Source organism: Vollenhovia emeryi, unplaced genomic scaffold (genome assembly GCF_000949405.1).
Source record: "Vollenhovia emeryi isolate VEMERY1.0 unplaced genomic scaffold, V.emery_V1.0 DF939120.1, whole genome shotgun sequence".
Classification (NCBI taxonomy): Eukaryota; Metazoa; Arthropoda; class Insecta; order Hymenoptera; family Formicidae; genus Vollenhovia; species Vollenhovia emeryi.
Window position 1 is genome coordinate 3567288 of NW_011967246.1, and position 23939 is coordinate 3591226.

At 45.2% G+C, this 23939-nt stretch overlaps 2 protein-coding genes across 3 annotated transcripts; both read right to left on the reverse strand.

Moving 5' to 3' along the window:
- Nucleotides 1-877: 877 nt before the first annotated feature.
- On the reverse strand, nucleotides 878-18691 carry LOC105570655 (BUB3-interacting and GLEBS motif-containing protein ZNF207). Of its 2 annotated transcripts, XM_012028046.1 has the most exons (6): nucleotides 18445-18691; nucleotides 16344-16470; nucleotides 15865-16265; nucleotides 14490-14850; nucleotides 13909-14371; nucleotides 878-8728 (listed from the first exon to the last, which is right to left on the reverse strand). In XM_012028046.1, the coding sequence occupies exons 1-6, from the start codon at nucleotides 18483-18485 to the stop codon at nucleotides 8616-8618; spliced, it is 1506 nt and encodes a 501-aa protein (XP_011883436.1). In that variant the 5' UTR covers nucleotides 18486-18691; the 3' UTR covers nucleotides 878-8615. The 2 variants fall into 2 exon arrangements, with proteins under 2 accessions (XP_011883436.1, XP_011883434.1); XM_012028044.1 differs by having other exon boundaries at nucleotides 15865-16470.
- Nucleotides 18692-20204: 1513 nt separating this feature from the next.
- On the reverse strand, nucleotides 20205-23701 carry LOC105570656 (zinc finger and BTB domain-containing protein 41-like). The gene is made up of 6 exons (XM_012028047.1): nucleotides 23297-23701; nucleotides 22797-22986; nucleotides 22589-22728; nucleotides 22357-22519; nucleotides 21429-21680; nucleotides 20205-21178 (listed from the first exon to the last, which is right to left on the reverse strand). The coding sequence occupies exons 1-6, from the start codon at nucleotides 23374-23376 to the stop codon at nucleotides 21041-21043; spliced, it is 963 nt and encodes a 320-aa protein (XP_011883437.1). The 5' UTR covers nucleotides 23377-23701; the 3' UTR covers nucleotides 20205-21040.
- Between the last annotated feature and the right edge of the window lie 238 nt (nucleotides 23702-23939).

A 23939-nucleotide genomic window follows, 5' to 3' on the forward strand; every position in this document is an offset into this window, starting at 1 on the left:
GAACCACTTTCGCAGGAGAGATTATCTACTTAAGTTATATCAAGTTGAGTTATCAGAGCGATCTTTTTCCCTGAGCCTCGTAAGAGTTCCGCGCGAACTCCGCGGGCTTGATTTAATTACTCGCTTCATTCGCGCGAGACGATAAATCCATCACTGTTGTTCAATTCAATTCAATTCTCATCATTACAAGTAGTCTTACGCAACGCACACTTCGACTCGATTGCGACTTGCTTACTTTAATTAACTTCATTTAATTTGCCTGAGTTGTCGCATTGGTGAGACACCCGCCTAGAGAGTAGGGGAAGTCCAGGTTCAAATCCTGGCCGAGGTAATATTTTTCGCAATAAAAATGTCGATTAAAAAGCTTGATTATTGTTATCCATGACTGGCAACTTAAAGAGATTGCTATGTTTAATTTAATTTCTTCTACTTAATAACGAGTTCAATTCAATCGCAAATTAAATCCAACGCACTCCACTCAATTTGATCCTCTTTCAAGCTTCCTGCAAAAATGCAAACCTCCTTATCGCGAATTAATTTTCCTACTTCGTAATTTTATCTCTCATCTGTTCAACTCAGTTTACTCAATTGTAGCTCTAATGATTTGATTTGATTTTGATTTATTCAATTAGATTCCACTCGTTACGCTAGGACTGTACTTAACACAGCGAAACACTCTCTTATGGCCAAGGATCATGTAGTTAAAATAAAATAGACGAGCGTTTGTTACGCTCGAAGTCACAGCCTGATTCCTTCTAAATCTTTTCACTTGCATCAATTTCTATGTTTCTTCTTCTTCCTTTCTTCCGTCTCTTTTAACTGCTTCATTCGATCTTCGTGCGACACGCCGCGACTTCGAACGCAAAATAGCTCGGTGTTCTTGTTGAAATGATTTTATTGATCAGTCTGAATGGATACACACACTCGTGTCACTTCGCTACTTTTTTTTTCTCATATCCCTCTCTCTTTCTTTCCTCGATCATTATTGTCCGTTCTGCTCGTAACGCAGTCGGCTGAAAACAACAAGGTTGTAGAAGGATAGAAAGCTACGTCTAGAGGCGTCCGCGGTCGGTCCTCGCTTCGGAAATAAAAGCGACGAGCAGGGACGAGACTTTCGTCTTTCCTTGATCCGCAAAATCGCCCTCCTCCCGCTAACGATCGTCGCGTTCGCGAAAAGTCGGCCTCGCTTTCTCGCGAGGCGCCTCTTTTTTTCAGCACGTCCAAGTTAAAGTGGCCGTTGAAATTGCGCGCAAATCGGCTCTCTAATACATCGCTGTGTTTATTAAGCGAAGCTGGCTAAGTGGCTTTAAAATATCGCGCCGTTAAATGCCTAAGTGAACACGCGATAAAACACCTCGACGACGTGTCGTTAAGCTCTTGCAACGGAAAATTACCTGCACGCAATTCGCACGAGTCTTATTGAGACTCGCAAAACAGCTTAAACATTAACAACAGATTTGCTGGCAGTACATTTCCTAAAAAGACTATCGAGATAAAGTCGCGACAGTAAAAACTCATTCGGGAGTAATCGAAGCTTAAAAAAAGTGGAATATCGATTTTATCTAGATCTCTCTTCGTTATTCTACAGTGACGTGATTACCAACGTTATAACAAGAAGAGAAATTCATTCAAATGAAAAAAATAAAATTGATACCGGACGATTTTCATTTATTTTAATCCCGCAGATCATCGCGACACCCTTAAACGAGGGAGAGAGACGTCAGAATGATCCCGAAAAGACGTGTTTTATTTCCGAATGGACCGAGCCGCAGGACAATAGTATTAGGATGACAAAGAGCGACCGTGTTACCGGTTCGTCGAGCAAAAGCGATCCCCACGAGAGCGAATATCGTGCATCCGCTGTCACCAAGTGTAAAGACATTATTAGCGTAAGGGGGGACATAGGGATATTAAAAAGGGAACGGGGGAGGCGAGGTCCTTGCGCGCGAGCGCAAAGGATACAGGACGATATCGGTATACACATATAATATATATATATATATATATAGAGAGAGAGAACCAGCTAAGCATTCTACGATACGATCGAACTGTCGAAGACGAGAGCTGCGAAATTCTTGTTCGGCGGAAATTCACTCTCGCAAATTTTGCCGTCGATTCAGAAAGAAAAAAGAAAAAAAAACCACAAGAGAATGAGAAACTCCGAGCGCAAGCAATTTTGAAATATTGACGATTATTCGAAGACGCAGCCGGGGTCGCGATTATGCATCATTAATCCTTTCGACACTTTGGGGGCGATGCGATAAATGAAATAATAAAAGAAATGTGCGCGGAAAAGTTTTGAAATTAATTTGAAAATTAGTAATGTTTTTAAACAACGAGATAAAAATAAAGTAACGGAAATACTATAGCTAATAATTGCCAAAGTATTGCTTGGACTAAGGTTTTTTTTTAACTATCGATTAACGAATTGTTCAGTACCTTCATCCCAAACTTCGTTAGATTTTCAATCATATTTTACAAAATATTTCTTCTTTCTAGAAAATAAATAACAAAACATAGACTTTCGAGTGAAAAAGATGATAAACAAGACTTTTACAAAGTTAATACTCATTTCATTAACAAAATAACTATTCCCTCCCTTTGGAATTTAAAGATTAGTTCCAGATACTTGGATCCGAAAAGAAGACCCGGACTCCGCTGGGCAGGAATGAAAAATCCTTAGATAGTAAACGATTGCCTAGACAATTGCCAATCGTAATGGTAGTGATATTTAGTGATGCGTGTCTCTCTACAAAAGCCAAGCGATCAGAAAGCGTCTTGAAAGGATTAAAATTCATCGACAAAAGATACGTGCTAGTTGCATCGCTCTACACATCTGAACACAATCTTCTCTCGTTTCGACGTTCCGAACGATCGATCGGTTAATACGAATTACCCGCGATTCATTAACCGATTATTAATATTGTTTCTCGGTCCAGCCACGCGTCCGCCAAGCCGAGAACCGTCACTCCCCCAGATTTCTCTTTTTTTTTCTTTTCCTGATGCAATTCGAAAAGCCGAATCGAGCCGTTGTCTGGAAGAAAACGTGTAAGCCAAAATGCATTTCGATGTTGTCGCGTAAAAAATATATGAAGAAAAACATTGGCTAATATACTAAGACGGTAAAATAAGACGGAAGTGTACCGACGCTGCAAAAAGATTAACATTTTCGAGCTGTGTCAAGTCGAAATGCGGCAACATTAATTTGAAAGTAATATAAAAATCAATAAGAAATACAAGTGTGCCTAGAATTCTTTTTTTCAAACACGACTTTCGCTTCCTCGATTTTCTTCCAGTCTCCTGATTGAATTCCAAAACTGGAAATTGAAAATCTCAGGGGAGAGCTCGTTCGCTTTTCTTCCCGTCGGTATACGATTCCGACCGGAGAAAATCGGGAGGTTGCAACTCGGTTGTCTCGACTCTAGGACGGTAGGTCCAAACAATCGCCTGCCTTGAGGCAAGGGACCGATTAGGTCCAACAGCGATGAGATTGCTGTGATTGGTTGAAACAATATGTGGCTGTCGCCCGCAATTTTGGGATACGGATCCAGCGATAACGTCATGAACAGGTAAAAATCACACCGTTTCTCAATTTCTGGCTCGAACAACAAGACACAAAAGCATACGATATGTTCAGATACTGCAAAAATTATAAGAATGTGATGCGCGTGAGATTCCGTCAACTTTGTCACACAAGCGAGATCGGCGAAGTTGAGGAACCGATTGTGAGATCGCTATAGCGACATATCCCAGAACAGCAGACTATGCCCAAAACTTTCGAACTTTCCTTGAAATGTTTTCTTTATTTTATTCGGAGCATGTCGATAATATGACACTCAATAAATAATATAACTTCTACATCTCCAAAATTCTGCTGTCAGATTGTCCTGCCGAATCGCCGGAGCGCGAAGCTTTGCGTAAAACGCGCTTCTCTCTTCGCGAAAATAAAATGAAAAACAAAGAAAGATAGAAAGAAAAACCGAGGACCCCGCCGGATTTGGTTCGCACAATTTTCGACTTTATCTTACGCCCAATTAGACTTTTAAAAAAATTATGAAGTTATCAAAATTCATAAATTCAAACAAATCTTTTTTACATCAATTATAAAAATTATTTATATAATACATACATGTATATAATTAAAATAATAAGTTACTTTCTAACTTTATTTTCCTATTCGCAAAAGAAAATCGCGCGACCAAAAGCCGGTTCGATTTTTGATGGATCGATCGTGCCACTCGAAGACAGCTTTACGTAATAGAGCGGGTGCGATATTACGCAAGTGCTAGTCTCCATGAATGAATCGTTCACTTTCGTTTCCCACTTTCAATACTTTTTTTTTTTTTATAGAAACCCTCGTCTCTCAAGTCCAAATTTTTGTCCAAACTGGCACTCGACCAAAAAAAATTATGTTTGTCAATGGTATATGAATCTTAACAATTTTACTCTGAGCAAGTCAACAACAATCTCTGGCCCTCGGAACGGTCGCGGCACCGTTACGAGAGCAAGAGAGTAAAGCGACAGAGTGTTCGCGGGGGGAGATTCGGAAAGACAACCCCTGAAAAATAAAAGAATTATAATAACGATGCGTAGATCATGTATTGGTACGTACACGTGTTGTACGGCGCGCTTTCAATGCTGTTTCATTTTCGTTTCTATTTTTTTTTCTGTATTTTCTTTTCTGTATTTTTTTTTGTTTGGTCGAGGAGGCGTCGGTAGTAGTACCGGACGACGACGGTGGGCGAGAGTGGTGGTCGAAAGAACGAAAACCAGCAGCAGGGTGCCTACTGAAGACAACAACACAGAGAAGCAATCGGGGGTCTTCGTCACCGCGCCCACGCTACGAACGATCACGGCGTGAACAATCAATCGCGTATGCACACGGGGCGATATCTTCCGTTATCGTTCGCTTAAATCTCGGCCCGAGATCTGATCGACTTTTCGTCCGTAGGGACGGTCGATCGATTAAACCTAGAACGAAAGTTGACCGAAAAGTTAAATTCGGTGCGCGACGAACGACACGTACGTCGAATTTTGCTAATTAATAATTGGATTTACTTTCTTCCTTTCTCTAAAAAGGACCGACGACGAGCCGGGGAGATTAATCGGTAGGGCCGATCGACACGCAGTCGCTCTCGCCGACGTGACCCCTCGGTCTCGCAGTACGATCTATTCTTCCTCTAGTTCGGTTCTAGTTTCCGGAAAGAGACAAACGATGAGACTTGGGATTAAAATTAACTCGACATCGACCGATAAATATTTCAACTGCGCTAAGACATTAAAACGATACAATTATTCTCAACTAACTGCAAAAAGTTAGGACAATCTTTTACAGCTTGTAGGAACAGTGCGTCTTATAGATGGACTTTAACGATACAGAAGCAACGGGAACGGACGCTTCGGTCAGCGTTATCAATAGACACCCTGAGTAGAAATTATAACAAGAGCGTATAGTAGACAAGAAGGCAAGAGATGTAAAGTGGACGAGAGAATAGACAAAAGAAGTTCGGGGGAGTGTGCCAAGTTTTGCAGACATAGTGGGAAAAGTCCGCCAAGTTTGAGGACGAGAAGGAATCGAGCGTGTCCGATCGTAGAGCAAGGTGCAATATCGAGGCTGAGATACAAGGGCTACACTACCGAGCAGATCGCGAGTTCGCGCTCGAATATCTATCGACGGGACCAAGTAGAAGCGGATTTTTCGAGTGGCGGAAATAATGACGCGAGCTAAAAGATCCGACCGAAATCGGCCGCGCTCTACGATCGGCGTGAGAAACGGCGAGACGTGGTAAAGGAAGAGTGAAGAAAACGGCGTGAGTCGAGTGTAGAGAGCTGGTGTTCGATTCCGTGAGCACCCTCCGTACTTACCACTCACTCATGCGTCGCCAACATTGTTCCTTTGACAAAGGGATAAAGGGGGCTTTCTTGAGCAGAGTCAATCACCCTCGCGGATCAACTGTTACTTTTGATTTTCTATCGTGACTTTTCTTATATCAGTAATACGTTATTTGCCACCCATTCTTCCACATTTACATCTTCATTCGCCTCAAACCGCAGGAGAAGCATGTACTTGTGTCTTCTTTTCTTTTCAAATGAAAATTTTAACAATTTAACTTTGTTATTGTTGACTTTGTAAATTAATAAACTTTTTAAATAAAACAAAATTCGCATCTTTCTTGCGTTTGGCAAATTAATTCGGTGGCGCTTTCTGCCGTCCGTGTCGCGAGGGTGTGTCTCGGCTCGACTCGGAGCATTAACAAAATAAAATTTGCGACAGACTAACCTGAGGCGACCGAATCTTCACACTGCGGCTAGCAAATGCGTTTTAAACTGTACACCCGATCTCTCTTTTGCGACGATCTATGCTCTTGATTCTACGATACGGCAATTTGGTGAGAGCTGGTCGAGTTAAAACGTGTATCATACCGAGACTTTTCCGTCATCATTACTTTCTTTCGTCATTTATGAAAATCATCGGGAATTTAAGCTATATTATTCCGGCAAACAAAAAAACACGCTATACTATCGCAAAGAAATCGAAGACGCGCCGCGCTCGAGTCAGAATCGAATCAAATCAAAGTACGAAATTTTTTTTTTAAATAAAGAGTCAATTAGGCAAAACGTCATAGATTTGCTGACTCAACTTATGAACTTATAAACCCGGTTCTCAATATATGTAATAAATAGTCTCAAGTCTGTTAGGCTACTTCCCTTTAAATATTGATTATCCTAAATATCTATAACTCGTTTGTCTTTTTTTATTTTCGAAAATCTAAAATAAAATAAATCTTCCGAGTGTTTTCGTCAAGTTACTTAAGCGAGTTCAAGTCTAATTTTCCCTGTTCACCTTGGAAAAAGAGTCTGACAGTACTTTCGCGTCTTCGATCCCTCCAGAGATCCTTACCTCGAGTTTACTCGGCAAATCTAGAAAAAAAAAGAAAATTCGAACATCACGGAACGGAACTGTCTCGAGAGAATGCTCTCTCATCTCGAGCTCTATTGTTAGTCAAGTGAATCGTCATCCAGCTGCAGCGTGAAGCGCCACCTTATCCGCGATTGCGCCTCTCCAAGAGGATACTGCAGGTGCACGGAGGCTGAGGGGAACGGCGCGTGATGGAAACGGTCTGAATGCGCGAAAAAGGAAGACCTCTCTCGAGAGAAAGGAAGCGTGTGGCGCTTCGTCGTTGTAATCACTTCCCGAGGAACTGCAGTGTCAGTTTTGCGACATTACGGGATAAATGTGACCCAGTCAGATTTTTCAACGACAGAATTGAATCCTCGCACACTTGACCGGAGGAGCTTGAAGACTTTAGAACGATAATAATTAATTATTACGTGTCATATGTAACAATAACGCAAAATAAAGATGGGCTCTCGTGTTTCGAATAAATATATCTTTCTTTTGGCGTCGTTTTTAATATATTAAATGTATCGATCTCTCGAATCGTTAAAATTTCGTAACAATATGCCGGCGTGCGTTATTTATACAACTGCGTTTAGGAAAGCTGCGCGCACGTGAGAAAAGTCAGATCGAAATTACCAAGAACTCCATGACCGCGCACAAAGATTCTTGTCATTGAAAATTGCAACGGTCACAGTTACCTCGAACTCGCGATTGGAGGATTCGCTACGGGAATGCAGCGGCAAATCCGTAATTTGCGACGCCCATTTTAGACGCGATTTTTTAGATCGGGTTTATTAAACCAACTCTGGCACCGAATCCTCAGATCGACTCTCCCTCGTATGAGAGGATAATCTTTCCCTTCGCGCGTCGCGTTGTCGTCATCATCGTGACGAGAATGAGAAACGCCATCTCGATGGGCACCAGAGGTACAAGTGGTGTCCGATGCATAAATGAAAGACTGCGAGATAAGTCGATAGATAGATAGATAGATTAGATAGACAAAGACGGCTCGCGCTGGCGCTTTCGCGCAGAGTAAACGACGGTATTCCATGTTACACAGAGACTACTTTGACGTCATTCCGTAGAAAAGGCGACGAAACTTGCTCAAGTTTGTTAAGCTCACCTGGCACACGACCAACGTAGCATGGGTGCGCGCATATTCACACACACACACACACACTCGCAGTCGACGAGGATAATCAACGTTTCGTGTCCACTTTCCTACTGTTCGTATCTTTTTCTCCCTCATAAAGTAGCGTAAAGAGCGAAGAAAAGGAAAAAGCCGACCGTTTCCAGCGCGCACCCGATTTCTTCGAAGAAACCCTCTCAGACGTCGATGACGTTATGTGAGTGCGTGTGTCTCTCTTTCTCTCTTTCTTTCATTCTCTCTTTTACTCTCACATTCTCTCTCTCTCTTTCTCTCAGTGTTGTTTTGTTTTTCCGTCTCTCAACAATATGATTTAAAAAAAGGGAAAAAACCAAATCGTGAGAGAGAATTGACGGGGAACTCTCTCTCTCTCTCTCTCCTTCTCTCTCATTATCATCTCTCCCTTTTTCTCCCTCCCTTTCTCTCTCAGTTTCTCTTTCTGTCTCGTTTGTGTATGTGACTCTACGTGTCTCTTCCTCGGTCAGGTCCAGACCCCAGCGAAAATTAGGGGCGGGCCCACAGCACGAAGTGCAGCGGCGGAGGGTTGGGCCCGTCCATGGGGGGCGATCATCTGAAGCGCGGATGCATCATCGGTGTCAGCATCGTTCCGGGAAAGCCCATCGGCGCGGCGGCGAAGGCCGGATGCATCGCGGCACCCGGCGGCAGGGCCCCTATCATGCCTGCAAAGCAACGCAGCGACAGATTAGTACGACCCGCGGCCGAATCTCGCGGGCAGGGGGGCAAAGAAAACAGTACAGTTGCCCACGTGCGGCATACACGTGCTTTCGATTACTCGAGCCCGACGCCGCCGAACGAGACGGCGTCTTGTTCGCAGGATCCAGTGATAGGATCTTATCTCTCTCTCTCTCTCTCTCACTCTCTCTCTCTCCCTTTCTCACTCTCTTTTAATTGGGGATCAGGATCCCCAGGGATACTTACGTCGCGACTGTTCACGTTACAAGATAGCAATGGGTCCTGCGTGTGTTGCGCAGTTCCAATTTTTTTTGTTTCTTTACGTCGCAATGTCGCTACGTACCGAGCTCGTTTTTGGAGGACTACGCGACCTTCGGCGCAAAATAAGTCACGGAGTCGTCGTGGCACTTTAAGGGAAACGAGAGAATTCCAATGGACCGGGAAATGAAATACTCCTCAAAATCCTGGTTTAGAAAATGGAAATACGTAACGTAAAAAGGTAAGGGATAGAAATTGAAGTTTATTAAATCAAGATTCAGTCTCTCCAAGATTGATTACAAGAAACGTATATTTAATTACCGAGCTAAATCTCTCACTCGAGATCCGACACGGCGCGTCCGGATCGAAAGTATGCCACAACTCGGACCCATGTTCCGCCGAAAAGGAAGTCGCCTGACAGCCGGGCGACTGTAAAAGTGCATCGAAAGAAATACGCATCGGGACGAGTCCGCGAGGTATCAATTGGTTCAATCAGTTTGCCTTGAGCGATCGATCGGAGTGCGCTTCATGCGATCGTCCCCGAGATTGCCGAGATAAGCGTGTCAGCCGGCCGAGCGTGAATTCACACGTGTCCGACCTTTAAGAGAAGCGCGCCTCTTCGCGACGGGTCTCTCCTCAGGTAAGATCCGAGGGTCCGTGCTGTACCCGGTCGATCCGTTCACGGCAGCCCACGTGCTACGTTCTACCCAGCAATCGCTGATGAATGCGAATCGCCAAACTAGATATGCGTATACGATATAGGTACATAACGTACGTAGAACTCAGCTCAGCATGCAGTGCGCCGCATACGCAATACAAGTCACAAACAAAACTGACAAGTAGGTGGTACCACACAGAGAAAAACCTCACACCATACAAGGAACGAGTCTCACGCGGGGGAAGGTGGGAAGACGCAACATCGGCTCGATATCGTGTAGAAAATATCAGAACTGCGGAAGCCCGGCGAGGGGATCGCTGTCAGCTGTCAGTCGACCTCCGCCAACGAGGACGTCGCCGCCAAAAACGCACTCGGTCACTCGGAGGTTGCACGAACTACGGCATTGCCTCTTTCCTTCATTGTGTCGCAGCAACGATCGAGCAGCGTGAAAATAATTGCTTCGAAATTCTCGACAACGCGCCGCTCCGACGCGAGAAAAATCGGCAGCGAATTTCTTCTACTTTTGCACTCCGTTTGCTTCTGGCCGTTTCTTTTTGTACACAGGTTGTCCCGTTTTAACTTGGAACTGTAAAATATCTCCAAAACTAAGCCCAGCAAACAAAAAAAAAGGGGGGACATACGACGGTGCCCTCGAAACAATACAACTTTTGTCTGAAGCACTTTCGTTTGCTGGGCTTAGTTTTCGAGATATTTTACTGTCCAAGTTAAAATGGGACACCCTGCATATATTTTTAGCTTACTCCGCGAGTACCGCGTGGCGTGTTAAAAGAGAAAAGTCATGTTGCTCGGACCCCCAATTGAACGCAAGAGAGATATACTAGGTAACGTGAAGTCGTTTACTTACTGTTGCTCGGCTCAATTTATCTAAAATCTTTCATTGTGTAACACAAAAGCTAGGCTATGGTGTGAGGGAGATACATTACGTTCGTTCTCGTTGCTAGTTTCTTGCTTTCCATGAAGATAAAATAAAATCAAATAAAGTAAAATGCACCGGCGAGCACGGTGAGAACACAATTCGATCCTTTCCCTCTTCGCGACATACATATCTCGTTTTGCATTTCCTTTTTTTCCCTCCATTTTAATGCACTTTATAATGTACTCCAGATTTCGCGAGCCGCTTGTCACTCACGGATTCTTTCAGCGATTTTAAAGTCGATTTCTTTTTCTAAATAAAAATATTCTCGCTCCTCGCGAGTTTGAACACCGACCGACATCTCGATAATTTTCAAATCGTAGATCTGTTGAAAGAAAAGTCTGTTTGAAGCTGGAGAGAACAAAGGTTTTGACGTTTACTTAAATCTCGCAGCTTCGAAGTTCTATTATTTAAATGTCGGACGCTCGGCTTCGCAATCTTGCATATTCAATAATTCAACGTGGCTCGTTGATCCTCTCGTATTGTCGTCGGAAAAGTGACGATTAAATCAGTCAAAGAATCCGTGACAGAAAGGTGATCCGGCCGAACGATTCGGTCGATCGAAATGCGAAGAAGGAAGGGACAGATCGTGAGAGAAAAACAATTATCGTTTGCAATTATCATTTGGTTCTCATCACTTTGGAACGACAACTTCGAACGACTGTCAGTACCGTGCCCAAGGAAGCAGTTTCTCCACTACTATATCACAACACCAGGATTCCAAGCTATATATAATATATAAGTAATACTGAAGAGACAAGATGGTAACACGGCTGCTGGCGAGGTAAATAATGGCATATGTGAGTCGTAAGAAGAGTAACATGGTTAAATCGAGAGAGTGTGAATAAAGAAGCAGAGAACGGAACGGAAAGGAGAAACAAAGAAATTATACATGAAAGAGATGTATAAAAATTGTAACAGCCGAGCGGCCGGAAAGTCTCCCTTTGTCTTTCGCATAATAAACCGTACGAGAAACTGTACTAGGAGCCGTACGGGCATCAAGCCGTCGTAGAAAAGTAAAAAGAAAAATAAGTAAAACTTCGTGAAATCGCGAATGGAAAGCCACGTGTCACAATGTGAGGCTAATATTAATTTAGAAACGTGGTGCGACGTGTGCATCGGTGAACGATCGATTGAAAAAAAAAAAAAACCTCCATTGAATCCAATTAATATCTTTGAAAAGTACTAAATTATTATCACATAAAATTGTCTCTTACGACAAAATTTCGAAGATTAATAGGTCGATTAAGTAATTATCGAAATTCCACGTCAAATCGCGGACAATAATAAAGCGATAAAATAATTGCGGTGATTTCTGCGTAACGAGTATGGATTTAATATTGTGCGATTTTAGCGAATAAAAGGGGAATAATTTGTTTATGTTTCCGATTAATGATTCTGATCGACACGATGCACTTCAGAGACCGGTGTTTCGGCCTCAATAATTTCTACTTGTCCGCGTATTCGCAAATCATATAATTTTCGCATCCAGTCGAAGTCAAGTTTCGATCAACGTAACCAATTGTTCCGATCAATCTGACTGGAAGCGATCGTTCAGCGATACACACAGCTACTTTCTATGTATCTTCCAATACCGACCCTCGGTTACTTTAATCCGCGGTCGGGCATTCTCGGGAAAATCAAGTTGCCCGACGAGTGCTCGACAATCGTTCACAATTGTGGCAAATCCGTCGAAGAAATCGGAGCCGAGATGGAAGAAGGAACGTGTCGTTGGCCGCTCGACCCACCTGCCCAGAGTGATAAAATATTACGAATATACAGAAATGTATATACACGGTGGCTCGCGAAAGCTGCTCGAGCAGTCTCCTGCTCGCCGTCGTTACGAGTCTTCGGGAGTCACTGTATACATATATCACGTATATGCGCATATACATGTAGGTGTATTAATGACAATGATGACAAGATTAATCAACAATATATAAGAATAATAAATATAACAAGATATATATATATAGATATATATATGTATAGATATAGGCCATGTCACCGCATGCTAATTGCTAAGGACCAACCTTGTAGCGCTTGTATTGTAAAACACGGTTTTAGTAACCAGACTGGGTTCGTTCGACACTCATCGAGGAGTGACCGGGCGCCCTGCAAACGCACCGTTAAAACGTATAAACGAACAAGGACTACAAGACGCAGTGTCGTCGAGATTCTGTGGCGTATCATTCGGTCGTGAGTATCTTGATCTCTACAGTTTCTATCCGAATAGTCACGATACCCTTCCCGCCTCGTTTTCTCTCTCTCTCTTTCTCGCTCTCTTTTTGCCGTCTCGAGTCAGTGGGTGTGCACGCAATCTTTCGCGCATTGTCGTCTAATTTTTCTTTTCCGATCCCTTCCCCCCTGATGAAAAGTCAAGTCTGTTTCCGGTTTATCTGTCTCGGCGCTCTCGTTGTCTCTCTCTCATTTTTTTTTAGCGCGTAAGTTGTTCTTTTTTCCTTTCCCAAGGGACAGAAGTGGCTGTTGTTATGAATGATTAGTGCGAATTGCAGTGCAACGTGCATACGAATTGAACTAGGGCATGTCAAAGTACCGTTTGGTTAATATCCGACATTGTCTCTTTCTCATTCGTGGACAGCAAACTCCTTTCCCGGCCGTCGACCGAGTAGGACCGGGTAAAAGGTGATATACACGAGGGTTGCGTTCACGAAGTATAAGGATACAGTACGTCGCATTTCCGATGGATTTCCGAGGTCGACGAAGTTAAATTGCTCACCGCTCTCTAGAAGTTGCTAATAAGCATCCGTTTAATTCGACACATCAATTTTCGATAATTAATTAATTGTCGTCGGGTGCAAACGTTCCATCGGAAACGCTCGTTTTCTACATTAAAACAGCGTGGCAAATCGACACTGTTAGATTACGGGTATGCGATATCCTTGAAGAAAAAAAGAAAAAGAAGACGACATTCCTGGGGGGGGGGGGTGAGGTTGCTTTCGAAAACGGGGCAAGATTCTCAATTCGATGTACTTTATCCGAGGTACTTCGCGCGTGATGAAAGGGGGAGAAAAAAAAAACCCTGACCGCGATACGATTTGTTCGTGCACCGATTAAAGTTACAGTCTTCAGCCGGTATGGGGGGGGGGAAGGGGCGAGGCGGGGACACTGGAAAAAAAATCGACAAAAAGTACGAAGAGGGGAAATTCGTAAATTTCAACGACAAGAGGGGGACAAAGAAGACAGGCAGAGCAAGCTCTGTTCGTCGAGTACGCGGAGACGTGGGTGGCGGGGCAATGGGGGGGGGGGGGTGGCGGGCAGAGTCTTTCGTAAGGCTCAAACCCGCAGACACTTACCTGGCGGCAGGCCCATGGGGGGCGGTCGCATCATGTTACCTCCATGAATGAGAGCAGGCGCGGCTAGGGTCATGGTGGGTCGCATTAGGGGAGCCATCAGCGCGACCGAGCTGACCGGCATCGCCGCGGCTGAGGCCGGTACCATGACCGTCTGCGGCGGCCGCGGGAACCTCTGTTGCTGCTGCTGCAGCGCGTTCAGCGCCGCCGCCTGCTGCTGCCGCTGCTGCTGGTCCGCCTGGAACGCGGCCGCCGCCACGTTCGCCGCCTGCTGCTGCTGCGCCTGCTGCTGCTGCTGCTGGTGCTGCTGCTGCACCGCCTGCTGCTGCTGCGCCGCCGCTTGCTGCAGGGCGGCGGCCTGCTGCTGCTGGCTCACCGCCGCTACCGCGGCCTCCGATTGTGTCGATCGTCCGGACTCGTCGGTCTGACGGCGCTGATACTTTGGCTGTCTTGCCCTGATTTCCTCCTGGAAGACGAGTGCATTGTTGTAAAATCTATATGTCGGTTCAGCCTCCGCTTGTTCAGGACTATCTCCCGACTTGCTCGGACAATCCTTTTGGCGAGGAATAGCAATTGCGACTTACTAGACTGAGATCTTCCGGAGGGTGAATGATCTTGCTGGCGGCCCCGGTGGTCGCGATAAGATTCACTTTCTGATCGCCGCCCATGAGACTGTGGTTGCCGGTTGTACCGACGCCGGACTCGCCAGCGCTGCTATAAGCGGGGAATGTCGGCTTTACCGGGCCTATGGAACCGCCGCCGGCCACCGATGTGATCGGCTTGAAGTCTGTGCCAAGCGGCGCGGACCCGGTGACCGACGCCGCCGTCGATGCCGCAGCCGTCGAGACCGCGGCGCTCGGGAACAGCGGGCGCGCCGGCGGCATCGACGCGCCTGAAACTGGCGGCTGCATACCGGAAGGCATGCCCGACATGCCGGGCATCATGCTGGAAAAGAAGAGACCAGGTTACGCCAAGGTTTAATTACAATTTCTACCAACGAACATGTAAAGATTATTCATCGTTTGTGGACGGAGCAAAGACGAAGCCAAGGTTACTTGACATGTAGAATTTCCTAACATCCGATACTTCGTAGTTCCTTCATTACTTTTTAAGAGTATAGTACTTTAATAGGAATAAAGTTCATTGTCGCCAGTACATAATTAACGAATGTAGAGTAGACGATTATAGGTGAACCAACTGGCAGATAGCGTTTATGTAACAGATTACAACCATCAAAAATATTTCGACCATCCAGATTGTGGTCACTTTCAAGAATTAACATACAAAAAGGCAAGATATATCCAAGTCAAATTGTAAATTTGAACAAATATCCGTCAAGATTCCATGTTACAAAGCACGGCCGTATGGCACAACGGCTAACAGTCGGTTATGTTATAGTTAATATACAGTTACATATAGTTTTATAACATTATATAAGTAAAATGTAATAACTATATGTTCACAATTAAAGTGTACTTTAGATTTCCTTTCATGTTTCACAGTATTATACTGATTTTTACAAGGAACCTTTATAAGACATACACATACGGTAAATCTTGGCTTTCAGGCTTTCGCGGCTGTTGTCTTCTTTAGTCTTCATGGCTTCCGGATGGTTGCCGCGTCCGTTTGCAGTGTGGTGCCGACGTTTCGCAGGCGTTGCGTTACTGAGTATCAGTATCAGAGTCTCCCAGCCCTGATGAAGTAGACTGCAACGCCTGCGAAACGTCGGCACCACACTGCAAACGGACGCGGCAACCATCCGGAAGCCATGAAGACTAAAGACATACGGTAAATTTTTAATAGCTTTTCGCTTCACTTATCATCGACTTTTAGCAAAATATTTCATCGGGCTGGTATCGAGTAGTCGACAATCCTCAGTCGAGTGGACATAAAGATTTAAAAAGTGAAAGTAGTACATTCGAGGCAACAATGGTACACAGTTGATCGAGGAACACGTACCCTGGGCCCATGAACGGAGGTCCTACGTGACCCATCGGCATCATGGGATGCATAGGAGGCATACCAGGATGCGGCGGCATGCCGGGATGCGGCGCCATGCCCGGGTGCGGGGCCATACCGGGTAGCGGCGGCATACCCGGCTGCGGCGGCATTCCAGGCAGACCGCCCGCCATACCGGGCATCGCACCCGGCGCGGAGCCCAGCAGACCCTCGGGCTTCGCCTTCTTCTGCACGGGCTCGTCCTCGCCGGACGACGGCGAGCCAGGCCGGCCGCCGTTTCGCTGCCTCTCGTGCTCCTTCGCGTCGTTCGGCGGGATACCCTCCATCCCGTAGATCTCTATCTCGATATTGCTACGATTTGGCAATGAATTCGGTACCTTGTCTATCGCCTCCTTGTGTACCTGCAAAGACGAGACTCTTGTATCGATGTTGAAGCGCCAAGCGGTAGAGAAAGGTAGCGAGCACGCAGTCTTATTTACCTGCATACAATGTATGCTGAGCCCTGGTCCAGTGTATAACTTCTTGTGGCAGATGTGACATTTGAAGTGCTTCGCCTTCTGGTGTTGAATGAGGATCTTCTCGTCCTCGAATTCACGGTTGCAATACCTTTTCGAGTGTGGCGTTAAGGAAATTCAAAGAATGAGATCTCTGTAAATATCTAATTTTATCCTGGCCCGGAAGAATTCATGCTCGTAAAATTTGCGAGAAAAATCGCATAAAAAGTTAACAGAGATCAACGTTTGTCCCGTAAAATTAGGCTTTTTCACAATTGTCTTTCAAATTAATTTTCAGAGTAAGTTTCGCTTGAAAAAATTTGAAAAACACTCTAGTGACTCGGAAAAATATGTATTATTGTTTAAGCCAATCTTGCAAACCACCGCGGATAGAATCTCCTCAAGTTTTCATAATTCCAACGAACGGTCAAAGATATGAAACCATATGGCGTAATAAATATATGAGAAAGGAAGCCAAGGTCAGGGTATACAAAATCTGTGCGATTATTGTAGACGAGGCTTAAGACAGAGAAGACGTGAATGAAACGATCATCATCCAGAATGGGGGAGGAGAGAATAGCAAGAACAGCAAGAGATGGGAGACCAACATCCAGAAGACCCCCAGAGGGATGGATGGGCAGCTGGACACCAGGATCCCAAGAGACGAATTACTCGGGGGAAAAAAAACAGGCTCAAGGCTAATTTAAAAGGAAGAAGAAGGCCAAAGATACAAATAGCTTGCAAACCCTCGAGACGACTGTCGCATCATCAAACAAACTCCAACCATTTCTCCGTCCAGTTTACAAACTGAACACTGTTTAAGGCAAGTCGTACAAAGCTGCACGACTCTCGGACTACCAACTGCTCGTGAAAAAGACATTCATAGACTACTCGTGACTTCGCACAATCAGTTCCATTGATTCCCCTCCAGTAAATTCTTTACAAGCTGCGTTCGGCATCGTAAATCCCAGGCGTAGGAGTTGCTCTTCCCCACTTTCTATCTCATTCTCCTCTCTCGCTCGCTCGAATGCAAAAGAGCGCTCCGGCGCCTCGGACTTGCAATGCCGAGCGCAGCTGTAGAAGGCTCCGCGTTAAGACTTCAGAGATCCCTCGGTGTTTAAATGCGTTTACGAGTCGCCGAAGAAATCTCGCACATTTTTGAGCAGCCCGCACGAAAATTCGGGCAAGCTTCTCAGCTGGAAAAGACTTGAGCACGGAACCCCAAGCAGAAGCATCACCTTGAACCCAAGATACAAAGTTTATGGCTCTTTGTTAACAGAATGACCGACTTGTGGACTAGGAATCACCGATGCCTTCCCACCCGAAGACAATGTTTTATATACTGTTGCTTCAAGCGACGCGCAATCACCGTCTTGTGCCTCGAGTCTTAAAACGAGTATACAAAGGGTTCGTTTTCTGTTCCTGCACTGGTGAACTAGTGCAGTAAGTTAGAATGAGAAAAAATATGCTTATCTTACTCCAATTTATTGCACTAGTTCACTAGTGTAGGAACAGAAAACAAGCCTAATGACAACGTTTGCAACGTGCGAACGTGCGCGCAGGCACACGCAAGTGATTTTACTGCTACCAATAGGCAGAACATTTCGCAGCCGCCGTCCTGAAATTGCGAGTCCGCCGTCCCGGCCGAGACGCAAAGATTACGCCTAATTTCGCGGGACATCGATCTGCCCGTGTCGCCGCGTGGAAGCCCCTCTCGGCCGCGTTACGTCATCGCGCCGCGTGAGCGCGAGGAAACAGCGGAGGAGACAGCTGCGCTCTCTCACGTAGAGGCACGTACACATACACACGTCGCGTGCCGCGGTGACGCGAGGAAATCGCGTATCGATCTCCCCGCCTTCCGCGGACGTCGCAGCGGCTTCCAGTTCCGCGAGCTTCCTTCCGGGGCGAGAGGGGGCGCGGGGGGAGGGGGCGGGCGGAGGAGGATACAGCCGTCCGCGGCACCGGCCGATCGCGATCGTTTCTCGCCGCGTCGGCCAACGTCGTAGACCTTACGGTTACGTAAAGGAGCGACCGCCGCGGACGGCCGTCAGCCGTCGTCTTCCTGCCGAGGAAACGAAAAGGATACCAGCACCAGGGTCTCGACTGCTTCTTCTTCTTGCGGCCCATCCTGCCGGATTACCGTAGACCTGTCGCTAACGGCGGCGATACCCTGCTCCGCGGGACGATCTCCGCGGTAGACGTGCCGAAGTATAAAACGCGGCGCGAGACGGGAGAACCTCGGGCAAATCGCAACACCACACACGCACACACGCACTCACGCGAGGGCCGATAATGCAGAATGGCGGCGGTGCCGCTTCCGCAGTTCCGCGGCCGACGCCGGAAGTCGCCAGCGTGGCGCGCCTCGAGATCTCTCTGCGCGGCCCCTGGGGGAATCTGGGGAGCTCGCCGCGGCGGGGCGGGGTTTTTCCCCTAGGGACGGCGCGGGTTTTACGAAATTCGCGCCGGGGTTGAGTCGCGCGACGGGATTCGAAAGAGAGCGGTCGGTCCTTGGCCCCGCGCGCAATGGAAGCACGAGGAGTAAATATTAAGTAATTAAGGATTGTGCGCTGGTCTGGTAATCGGAAAATCCGGGTTCAAAACCAAAGAAAACGTTGTTGGTTTTTCGTTCGATCGCCACGTAGCAAAGTGGATATAGAGAGAGGTGTTACAAGAGGGTACGTTCCTGCAAAAACGCCATCAATAAAATGTATTTATTAAGTAATGATATGTAATTTGAACGACCTTGCGCTGGCCAATGTTCTTATTTTAAAAAACACGTTACGTTTCGGTCCCGGATTTGGACTCTTCTCAAGTAAACTGAAAAAATCGTGTACAACTCTGCACACACATTGGTTGATAAAATAATTACAACGAAAACAAAACCACAAAATTCATACCTGTTACAAAATTATTAAAGATCGCATATTAATTGTTTGGCAAATACCGCTACGATAGTAAGCTGTGTTCAAGCAAGGCATAAACATACTTGATTGCACACAGCTTACTGTCACAGGCCGGTATTCATAGTCGATTCTTATTTGAAAATTCTCTCAAGTGTTGCCTTAAGCTAACACGGCTCTGTGATTGGTTAAAAACACATTAAGAGTATACTTAAGATGATCTACTATAAATACCGGCCATAGTAGTATTGGCCAAACTTTGGTCCAAATCCGGGACCGAAACGCTGTAACGAGTTTTGTTTTTAAAACAAAAACATCGGCCAGTGTGGGTCGTTTAAGTTAGATATCATTAGTTTTTAACTACTGGCGATATTAAACCTATCTGTAAATATCAAGTGTTGCGAGAGGGAAGAAAGAAGAGAGGTTGCATGTAACGCGCAATGAGACAGGATTAAATGCAAGATATAAATAATTCTGGCGCGCATTAATAGCTTAACATATTTATATTTTAGAAATGTGGATTTTTTGGTATGGAAAATTGGCATTTATTCTGGCTCTCCTAACATTTCCTCTATTGTACGCAGGGCCATATTCTCAATTAACGGACACATACGTGTGCATATATATATACATGTATATATATATTTTTTATACATAAAAATTCGTGATACAAATCGCTATCGTGAAAATGGCGGGAAAAAAAGACAAATAAAACAAATACTTGCATTAAGCATGCACGCTGTAATGAAGAAGTAAAAAAGTAAAATGAACAATCGTGCCCAGAAGATATACCCAATTGTTTCTGGACGCATTCAAATATTCATAGGATACAAATGTTCATTGTATCCAGGTATGATGTGCGATTCTGTAATTCTTAGGCCCGGTCTACAATGAGTCGTTAGTCGTTAGTCAGAAGTCGCAACTATATGTTGATCCTTTTCCTTTCTGGGTGGAAGAAAAAGGACCGACATATAGTTCCGACTTCTGACTAACGACTAACAACTCATTGTAGACTGGGCGTTAACGCAGTGTTGTTATCGTTACAGACGTACGGTAAAAAGCTGCGCACCAACCATGTAACAATATATAAATGACTAACGATACTGTCGTGAAGAGTCACAGAATCACCACTGGTAGTCAATTCTGTATCTTACACTTTAGTGAAAAATGCTAAGAGTAGCCTTGTCTATGTCTCCTTAAAAAGAGACTATTGTGCGCAGGGCCATATTCTCAATTAACGAACACATACGTGTATATATATAATATATATAATATTTATAATATATATAATATAATATAAAACCGCTCACTTTTAGCATTTTCACTATATCGCAAGATACAGAATTGACTCGCCGATAATAACTGTGCGACCGCTCGTGCGTAGGAACAGCGCGTTCAAGTGAACAAGGGGAGAAGTCTTCTGCCGTTTCGGCTAATGAGAAATTGAATTAAGACCCACACATATCAGTGTTCACAAAACACGATTCAACAAGAAACAGCCCCGAAGGAGAGGCGCTCTGTAAACGATTGTGCACGAGCGATGCGCGATGCTGATTCGCGGTTAAAGTTAAAAATAAATGTACAATCGCCCTACTGGAATTTCACGTCTATCTACCTCGTATAATATGCGTACATGCGTAATAACAATTGTAAAGAAAAAGCTCGAAATCAGGTTGGACGACTATCACGATTGCGGTAGCTTGCGAGTCTCTCGTACAACAAAGTTCCCTCGAGGAGACAGAGATAGGGATAACCTTTTGCGATTGGAAAGAAAAACCTCCGTTAGCTGGCGATCCTTCGCTCCAACGGGACGTCGCTCTCGGAATCGCTGAACTCATTGGGGCCGACAAGGTCGTCCAAGGACACAGACCTCTCTCTCTTTATTTCTACTTTAATTTCAGTCTTCTGCACTTTGTCCGGCTAAATTCACATAATTTATTATGTTAAAGTACACGCTGTTACGTTCATGTAAATTATATTAGCTTAAATCTGTATAAATATACTTTTATATATAAATTTTTTTACAACATCATATACTACTACGATCGTACTGGTGTTGCACTTGTATCGCATTTGTATCATAATCGAGGGGTTCGTGTTTATTTTGGACTATTTCAAATTGTGCTGAGATTACGAGCAACAGAAGCAGGGGTGTAAAGCTATGGTTTACCTCTGTCGTGTCCTCAATCGTCCTTTTCGATTTAGATCGCAACACATATTTGCCAGCCGTAGACTCCACCCTCCTAATGTCGAAATCTTGATCGATTTTTGTTACCGTCTGCATTCTCTGCTGCTCGGAAGTTACGTACAAATCGTCGGGATGATGGTAACTGTTGTGAACGTTGTAGGCCTTCTTGCTGCAAAACAACGCCGCGCACACCGTACACTTGATCAAATCCTCCGGCACGGCGTCCCTTTCTTTCTGCAAAACGCATTGTAGAGAGATATCTGAGTTTTCAAACGCACAGGGCTATGCCAGAATTATCGATTACATTCTTTAATTGTAAATTATTTCTAAATGTTAGAGATAACCGGAAGTTGCCCAAGTTAGGTCGAAACGTACAATTTTTTAATTGCTCGTCGAAGAAACTTGAAAATTTGGTAACGTAGTGATGTCTTTTGACTCGTGAGTTGGTCACTCACACACTCATCTTTTAACTAATTGTATCCCACAGCCGTTTATTGACATTCGGAACAGCAAGTGGTAACTTTAAACGGGATTGGGAAAGTTACTTTATAAAAGTATCTAGTTACAGTTACAATTTTTTCGCTAAAAATGTAACTAGTTACAGTTACAAGTTACCGATTCTGAAAAGTAACGAATCGTTATTTTACAGTTACTTTCGCGTTTATGCGTAAATGCAAGGCCTGATGCACTCTGTGGAGATTTAAAAAATATATAAAGTAACTGTTAAATTAGTTACCAGTTATCGAAAAGGTGTAACCGAGTTAAGTTACAGTAACAGATGGAGAAAGTAACGAAGTTAAATTACAAAAGAAAAGTAACTGTAACTGTAACTTCGTTATTACAAGTAACGAGTCACTGCCCGACCCTGCTTTTAAACTGTATGTCCGTAAGGAGCGATTGTCCTCCTTACTTTCGTGTGCATCTTCTCCAAGTGCTGCTGCAAGTTGAACTTAATAACGTACTCGACGCCGCACAAGTGGCAATAGTACACGCTCAGTGCGTCGTTCATGGAGTTGAATTTGATCTTGTTGCTGGGCGGAGGAGTGGCTATCGGTTGGAACAGGTGGATCATTCTGAAATGCGAGCGGTCGGATAAGAACTCCACGAGCGTTCACGAAGAGGTGGCTCGACCGAGCGCCTACCTTTTGTGAACGGAATGATAATGGTAGTCCAGTGCCTTCCCGTTGTAGAATATCACGTCGCACTCCTCGCACTTTCTGTGCTGGTCTTTGTTCTCGCTCTCGGTCGGGTCGTGCGAGATTTGATGATTGTCCCGGTGATTCTGAAAAAATCCCGGCGGTTGTTCACGAGATTATTACAGAACAGAAGGGAGTACCGTAGAGCGCTCACCTTCAGAGGGAACTGCTTTCCGCAGTAGGAACAGTAGAACTTGGTCGACAAATTGGAGTGCACCTTGAATCTGTGCCTCAGCGTCGCCGGTATCGAGTCGAACGACTGGCCGCATATGTCGCACCGAGTGTCCTCGGTTTTGCTCCTGACCGGCAGCCCGCGCATGTCTATCGTCTTGTTTGCATGCTTTCTGTATACGCGCCAAGAAATGGAAGACTCATTTAAAAGGTAGACGAGTAATAAATTTTACGTTCGTTTACCGGAAGATTTGCCGGGCAAGCCTTTACAAATTTATTTAGGCCCGGTCTACAATGAGTTGTTAGTCAGAAGTCGGAACTATATGTCGGTCCTTTTTCTTCCACCCAGAAAGGAAAAGGATCAACATATAGTTGCGACTTCTGACTAACGACTCATTGTAGACCGGGCCTTAAAGTCGAGTTTACGTTTTGAACACGCGCGAACACTTGGTTACATGACTCGACAGGCGCGGCCGAGCGTACCTGAAGTGCTCCTGCAGTGCCTCCTTGGACTCCAGCTTCGAGTCGCACAGAACGCAGCTGTGTTGGTCCTGGGTGCTCATTTAGGCGCCTGGAGTCCGCGAGCGACGCACGGGGACGAACGACGGCCTCGAGGATCTAGGGGGGGAGCGAACGATGCCCGCCAGCCCGTCGCCGTAGCCGCAGTAACGGGTCGAACGGATCGAACCCCCTCGGAATAGAATCGACGCAGCCTCTCACGTTCCGTGTTGACGTCTGCCTCGTCCACGTGCACTCGTGGCCAACCAAACACCCGACCGGCCTGAACATGAATCTGACACCGTCCGCGAGCGGGAGAAAGGGGGAAATTTGCGAATTTGCGATCGCGGGGCGAACGAGGGCCTCGGTAAAAAATCAATTTTCGGCCATTTTAAATTCGCACCGAAGGGACGCGCCATCTAACGGACGCGCGGCGCATAATAGACCTGCGTTTGAAGCTGTCACGCGAGGAGCACTGGAGCCATAGAGTTATAAGAATTCTTATGCCTCCTCTTATTCTTATATCGCTATGTCTGCAGCTCGTGAATTCGTGAAAGGTGAAGAAGTTCATTGACGAATAGTGAAATTTTTCGCTAGAAGAAAAGATTCACGATCGAGCCTCCGATTA